The sequence below is a fragment of the Manacus candei genome, unplaced genomic scaffold (assembly GCF_025592945.1).
Source record: "Manacus candei isolate 608988 ecotype Guabito, Panama unplaced genomic scaffold, ASM2559294v1 h1tg000028l, whole genome shotgun sequence".
In the NCBI taxonomy this organism is placed as follows: domain Eukaryota; kingdom Metazoa; phylum Chordata; class Aves; order Passeriformes; family Pipridae; genus Manacus; species Manacus candei.
Window position 1 is genome coordinate 43,678,798 of NW_026138076.1, and position 7,579 is coordinate 43,686,376.

Genomic DNA, 7,579 nt, shown 5'->3' on the forward strand with positions numbered 1-7,579 from the left:
CTACCAAGTAAAGTGTGCTTTTCGCTTTAAATTCTTTGCTTTTGCCTTTTCAGGTTTCTCCAAGGTTATTGGTAATGGTTTGTGAGGGTGGCTTTTCTTTTGGGTGGGAGCTGCTTGAATGTAATGCTTGTGGGGGTGGTTACAGCACCCATGGCTGTCTGTGGGACGGGCATGTTCCGGATAGAGCTCAGGATCTCAGGTCTCTTTTGACACATCCCAAGTTAATACTTTGCTGTGGTGATGGTGGTAGTCTGGATAATACTGAGTCATCAGTTTTGGTAGAATTCAGGCCCACCGGGGGTCACCAACAATGGTGTGCTTTTAGGATAATTCCATGTGCTTTCTTTGTTTTTGTAGAACCTGACGGAATGCGTACCGAGCGTGACTCCAACACCCTCACCAGTCTTCTCTGAGGTGCATTTACCCCCAGCAGTGCCTTCTGTACCAGCCATCGTGCCAGCTTGGCCAAGTGAGCCAACGACCTATGGACCAGCAGGTTTGAAGGAATATTAGCATAAATCAGAAACTACTAACCCTGAAAAATACTTTAACTGCCTTACTAAATTGAAGCTATCTCCAGGAGACACTGCCTCATATAAATTCACATTCCAAAGGCAGTCATTCATAGGAATATAGCTTCTCACTGCTGAAAGCTAGTGAGAGTTCTGTTAAGTCTTTGATAGCCTGCATGTACAGTTTGCTTCACTCCCAGCCTGAAGGTGGAGGAGGCATGTGTACTCAACTCTCTGTTTTTCCTCTAAGTGGGATAGCATTGAGTTTTGAGGATCTGCTTAAGGTAGAGCACATTGTCAGCATGTTGAAACTTGATACATGCTTTTGTGCTCTGGGTCATATGTAATAAGACTAAGGACTCAGCTTGGGGCTTGTATGTCTGGAACTAATGAGATCCAGTTGGACCTGAGCTGCAAAGCCAGTATAATGTTTTTTTTTTTTTTTTGTGCTGTGCATATCTTTTGGTGTGTGGAATTGGCTTAGATTCAGTATTGCCCATTAGATTAGCTGTATTAGATTAGCTGTATTTTCTCTCACACTGCTGTGTTTCTGTACCAGGACTGCCTTTCAGATCAGCATACTTTGTTCACGTTATACAGTAGTAATCCTGTCATACATAACTGTGTCTGTGACAGAAGATGCACAGCCCAGTAAACTGAGCTCAGATTTAGAGTTAACTGAATTTCAGACTGTAAATGACTACTCAGAGTGAGAACTTCAGGAATTCACATAAGAGTTTCAGTTCCCCCATTTTTCCCCTTCCTATTCCCTTCTGGCATTTGTAATTTTAAAAATAAATATGGGAACAGTTCAGCTATTTCTGGAAAGCTTGGCTTACGTCTTTCTTTCGGGGAACTATTCTCTGCATTTGGAAGCTTGCTTTTCTGCTGTCATTTTGGCTTGTGATTATATATGTATTGATGCATTATATATATTTCTTATATCTAAGTGTATCTATATGTATATATGTTGGGTTTTTTTCCCCTCTGTAGGTATTCCATCCCAAATACCTGCTTCTTCGTTGATGCCAGGACCAGCAGCGGGACCTGACTCTATTGTATCACAGGCTCAGGTAACATCTGCTTCAGTTGCTGGAGTTCCTGTGTGGCTACAAGCAGTTAACCAGCCTTTAATGCCTTTGCCTCAGACTCTGAATCCTTACCAGGATCCACTCTATCCCGGATTCCCTTTAAGTGAAAAGGGAGAAAGAGCCGTTGCACCCTCTTACTCCCTGTGCAATACTGGGGAAGACTTACCTAAAGGTGAGAAGGTCTGGGGTTTATACCATTTTTCCTAATAGGTTTTCTTTTCTTAAAAGGTAGATAAAGGCAGCTTGTTTTGGTCCCTTTGTCAGTCCTTGTCAAAAGATCTAACTGTTGTCACTCTGTGGTTTGAGATGTGGGAGGGGATATTGAATAGAGCTGTAGCTCTTCAGTTCACACTGCCAGCATCCTGACTGTTTGAAGTGGTCACACATGGAAAGCTGATATGATCATTTTGTGGTTCCTAGCTTGACCCACTGTAACTTGAGGTTTTCTGAGTGTAAAGAATTAGCTTTGGAGAACTGCTTGCTGATACAGTGACAGGTTTGCTCATGTAATTTAAAAGCTTGGAAGCTGTTGAGTGTTTCTAAAACACAGGTTTTGGCATACTACAAATGCAAGGTATGCCCATAAAGAATATCTCATGTCTGACTGCATGGTGGTTTGTTTACTGAACTCTTTCTTTGTAAAATAGAGGTTCAGTTCCACAGAGTCTTAAAACTGAAATTTAAATTGCTGTTGTGTTCTAAATATCTGAACTGTGGCAAAAAAAACCCCCAATGAATCAATGAAAGACATACAAGCAGCAGCTTAATACCAGTGTTTGCTACTGAAATGGAACTTTATGGAGGGACTAATTTTTGTATCAGATGAAATATTTTAGGTCTTAATAAATGTTTTTTCTGGCTTTTTTTTTTCTTTCTAGATAAGAATATTCTTAGATTTTTCTTCAATCTTGGCGTGAAGGTAACTCTTCAAACTTCATTATGTTTTTTTGTTTGTAATACCATGAAAATTGTTTGTAAATGCTTGGTAGGACTTTTGAGTGCAGAGATTTGGTTGCTGCAGGCAAGTTCATCTTTAAATTTGAAATACTTTATTTTCTCTTCTGTTAACTGGGATTCCAGCAGTGGTCCACAGTGCAGTTCAAGTCAGTAGAAATCAACTTTATCTGAACAATAGTGAGAGCTACTGGCTCCCAGCTGTGGCTGTACAGTCAGCAGAATGTGCTTTACAAAATCACAGATAAATTGAGTGTGAAGAATCCACTCTTTTGGATGCAGGGTATAGGGAAAGAGAAAATGCCCTTGAACTTCAACCATGGCTGTGTACTGGCAAAGCCACTGCAGTACAGATCCCAAGATCTTTCCCTGGGGACACGCCCTTAAATAACCTGCATATCTGTCCTTTCTGCTCAGGTTGATGACAACAGTATTCTACTTTAACCCTTTCAGTAATTATAACAGCAGTTGATGTGTAAATGTGATGCAAATCTGTGTGTGGCTGGGGAAGAGGCTCATCCAAACAATCAGCATTTTCCATTACTTGGCAAAGGACTAGTTGTTTGTTTAGTTTCTCCTTTCTGCACATAAAAATGTTCCTTTTTTGCCTTTTTACTCCTTCTGTCAGGCAAACGATTTTGAACAAGGTTCTGAGAGCTCTTGGGCTTATTCCACATGACTTTATCCATGGTGTTGTGAGCATGGAAAGAGGAAAGGTTCAGCACAGTTTACAATGTAAATTTGGTAACTGTGCCTAATACAAGTCTCTTTGCTAAACGGGAAATCCATAAGTCATTAATTAGCAAGTGTCACTGCAAAGTATTTAAACAGCATGTGTTTCATAAGCTGACATATGTTTGGGACTCTCCTTACTGGTACTTTGGATTATCTGGGATCTAGTCTGTCGTCGTTCTGGTGCTCCAGCACCATCTGCTGGCCCCAGGACCACGATCTAGTGGCTGTGCTCCTCTGCTGCTGTCACAGGGTACAGCACACCCAGGAACTGGGTTTCTGCATTTCTCTGTCTGCTGGGGTGGCCCCAGTTCCTTCCCTGCTGTTATCCACACCCTGCCAGCTGCATCTTCAGAGGGAATGGACTACTCCCATGGAGGGCAGGTCTGGGTAGGCTTTTCAGGATAGTTTGCTCCAGGGATTGTTTCTACAGATGCTGGTTCATTAACATGGAAGGAGAGAAAAGGGAAGGGGACAGACACCTCAGTGTTGTCAACATGGCTTGTGTTCACTACCAGCACAGGAGAGGTTGCTGCTGAAAGGGCTTTGTGTCCACTGGTGACTCACACCACTAGATGGAAAAGTGCACTGGATATTCTAATGAAACCTATACCCCAGCTTTTTGGGAGGGCTTCAAAAAAAGCTGATCTGTGGGTTATGTGGATTTCAATCTACAAATAGTCCTCAGGGAAATAATCTAACTTTGGGTCTCAATGTAGTCTTTTTTTTTTTTTCAGTGAAAAGATGTGTATGGTATGGCTGCTGCTTGTTATGATCATTATCCCTTTAAAATTTCCAAAGCAGACTGGTAGAATGAATTGCCAATTAATAGAGGCGATTCTGGAAAATGAATTTAAAATGTTTGTCTTCAAATGCATAGCTAAAGCTTGACTTAATAGCACTGTGTTTAATTATATAAAAATTATTATTTAAGTTTTCTTATTGGTCATAACCGTTGTCCATTTCAACTGCATTTGGAAGGAATCAAAAAATAAGAACACCATCCTAGAGTCCTAGGATTTAGAACTGAGGGCACTGTAAATAAAATTATCTTTTATTTCCTATAATTAACTGGTTCAAAATGGTAATTGTGCTTTTATGTCTGTCTGAACATTTAAGAGATCAAATAATTGATTTTTTTAAAATTTTTTTTTCCCCCTGCTGTCTTGCAGGCATACAGTTGTCCCATGTGGGCACCCCATTCTTACTTGTACCCCCTGCACCAGGCCTATTTAGCTGCTGTTAGAATGTACCCCAACGTGTCCCTCCCCGTGTACCCGCACAACCCCTGGTTCCAGGAGGCTCCTCCGGCTCAGAGCGACAGCGAAGCCGCGCGACCCAACAGGCACTTTGGTGTTCAGAGCGAGGCCAGATCCAACGGGCAAATTCCACAGGTTGACAGCAGATCTCCATCACTGCCTCTGATTATACCCACAGCTCAGGTGTCAGAAAGCCAAGGACAGGTCTGCGTAGAAGCGGAGAATCCGGCGCAAGCTCTTCACGCAAACTATGAGGAGTCCCTGAGAGGGAAAAATATGTTCCCGCAGCCACCCTTTGGACACAATCACTTTCTAGGAGCTGTTCCAATAGCACCTCCTTTCTTTCCTCACTTCTGGTATGGGTACCCAGTTCAGGGTTTCATTGACAATTCAGTAGGGAGACCCAATGTTGTCATGTCACCTGAGGACAAAGAGGCAGCAGCTGGCACCTCTGCCAACGCGTACGTGGGCAAAGAAAGCGGCGCTCCGGTGCCCGGGGTGAACTGTGCGGAGCAGCTCCTGAAGAACAACAGGAGCAGCGGTTCCAACACCGTCCCGTTTCCCGTGGCTGGTGCAGGCAGCCAGTGCAGTGCCCCGAAGGACACTTCAGCCAGGGCACCTCAGCTGGAGCAGACTTGTCCTGCAGCTGCTCCCAAGCAGAAACCAGCTGGGCAGCAGCACCGCGCTCCGCAGGCTCCGCAGGCACAGGGCACGGAGAGGCAGCCGGCAGCGCCCGGCTCTCAGTCACCGCTGGCAGAGCCTCCAAAAAACGAACTGAAAAACAGCATTCCCAGCCGCAAGGAGAAGACTGGGAAAGGTAGGGATTCCAAGGGTGCTGGTAATCTACAGATGGAAAGCAGGGCACAGAGAACGAGGGAAGAGAGTTCCGAGGACGAGAGTGAAGTTTCCGACATGCTGAGGAGTGGTAGATCCAAGCAGTTCTATAACCAGACTTACGGAGGAGGCAGAAGGCCTAGACTGGACAGGGGTTATTCCAGCAGGGGAGGATACCAGTTCCAAAGAAATGAGGAGGCCTGGAAAGGACCACCTGGCAGAAGCAGAGACGACGGCTACCAATATCAGCGAAACTTCAGAGGGCAGCCATACCGGAACGACAGGAGAAGGGCAGCACTGGGAGATAATCAGAGGGGGCAGCAAGCATAGAGTGAGTGGATAATTGAAAAATCTGAAATGCAAAATGTAATTTGAAGTAGCAGTTTAAAATCTTAATTTCTTCTTAGTGAAGTTCAAGGATACGTTTAACTTTTGGCAAATAAAGACTAGGAGGACGTGAAGTCCTAGCATAGGGTTTTTGGGGGGATTTTAGAGTTTGTTTGGCTTAGCAGTTTTTCCTCAATGTCAAATTAGAAAAAAACCAATATAGGTTTAGTGTTTTGGTAATTTTTTTCCCCACAAAGGTTTGAGTTTGTGATAGAAGATGGATATGTACGTTTGCTAGAGTGACAAATTATAGCATTTGACATGATCTAGATTCTAAAATTGACAATAACATTGCACCAAATATAAATGTATATTTTATCATACAATGCCTTAGTTCTGAACTGAGCTAAAGGAATTCTCAGCCTACTGCACTGTTGTCTCTGATATGCTTCCAACCCAAAGGCCTTTCATCTCAAAAAGAAAAAATATCTGTCAAACTTGAATGTTTCTCTTGTGTGTTACACGTATGGCAGCCAGCTAACCCTGTGTCTTAGGTATGTTGTATATAGTTCTTTTCATAATCATAGGGTATATTTTTGAATTTTAAAAAGCATTTATTTGGTGAAATCAAAATCAAGACGAGCAGTCAAGAAATACCTGTGTATGAACTGATAAGAATGGCTGTTTCCACCATGAGTTCTCTTCTTAATGCTGGTGTGACTAGAATGGTGCCTATGCCAACTGAATAATTACAAAGACAATAAAAATGTAGATGCTATGCATTTCCAAAATAATTCTGCATCTGTTATAATAGCAGAAGTTTTTTTAATGCCACTTTAACACTAATGCACTGACAAATCCTAGATATTTTGTGAGGAGATGCATAAAGTACGTGTTACGTTTTTTTAAGTTTGTACGATTGAGCTACTGTTCAGTATTCCTTTGTTGTTGCACTGTTGATGTTTTGCATGTACAGCTCCTTGCTGGAACTACTTTTAAAAGCAAGATGGGGAGTCTCTGTGTGCTCTGCTCTTCCCTACAATTCAGAAGAAAGTGGCTTCTGCCTTATATTTTTACACTGTGTCAGAGTTCTGATGCTGTTTCTTCTGACCCCGATTACGATCTCCGCAGTGTTCCCGTTGCCTTTGCTGTTTGGATGTTCAGCTGTCCAAACCTGGAGAGTGCAGTGTGCACGGTATTCACTCAGCTCCGTTGCTCTGTAAAATTTAACTGTTGTGTATATTTTTATATCTCTGTATACAGTAGTGTAAGTGATGGTACCCCTTCATTCGTGTCTGAGATTGTGCACCCTTGGTGAGGAAACCAGAGTGATAGTTACATGGTGAACAGTTTGTTTTCAGATGCATGCTGTGTATAAACCCCTAATAAAAATAAATGTTTGTCTTTTCACTTTCTTTCTAAATTATATTTACATTCTTTAACCTGTTGCAATGATGTTAAATGAAGTGTTGTTTTGATAGAGCCACTTGTAGACAGCAGCACCTTGCAAGCTGCAAACAAAAAGGGGGTGTATGCTAGATTTCTACTTTTTATTTGTGGTGGTAGAGGTCCTGCTGAAGGCATTTGGTTTTTCTTTTTTTAATCTAAATACCTTTTCATTCAGAAATGTATTGAGGATTTCAAAAGAGGCAATCTTCAGTTTTTCAGGTTGAGAACTAAGCAAGTACTGAGGGATTTAACAGTTGAGGTTCTCTGTTTACCTCAACTACTTTCAGAAGCTTAAAGGGGGCTGCTTGTTGTGTTTACTGGTAAATTTTTAACTCCAGAGTACCCCAGATTTGTCCAGCAGTCACTGAGATAATCATGCTGTACTACAACAGCCTTTTTGCAAGACTGAAGGCAGTAACAC

General features: G+C 42.3%; 1 protein-coding gene across 4 annotated transcripts in view; it reads left to right on the plus strand.

Moving 5' to 3' along the window:
* Window positions 1-7,119, plus strand: part of OTUD4 (OTU deubiquitinase 4) — a 28,192-nt gene extending 21,073 nt beyond the window's left edge. For 3 of the 4 annotated variants that reach the window (XM_051790904.1, XM_051790907.1, XM_051790906.1), the window contains exons 18-21: window positions 358-496; window positions 1,506-1,775; window positions 2,482-2,522; window positions 4,462-7,119. In XM_051790904.1, the coding sequence (XP_051646864.1) occupies window positions 358-496; window positions 1,506-1,775; window positions 2,482-2,522; window positions 4,462-5,712 (1,701 nt within the window). In that variant the 3' untranslated portion in view covers window positions 5,713-7,119. The remainder of the gene's footprint in view (window positions 1-357; window positions 497-1,505; window positions 1,776-2,481; window positions 2,523-4,461) is intronic. The other variant, XM_051790908.1, reaches the window with a different exon arrangement.
* The last annotated feature ends 460 nt before the right edge of the window (window positions 7,120-7,579 follow it).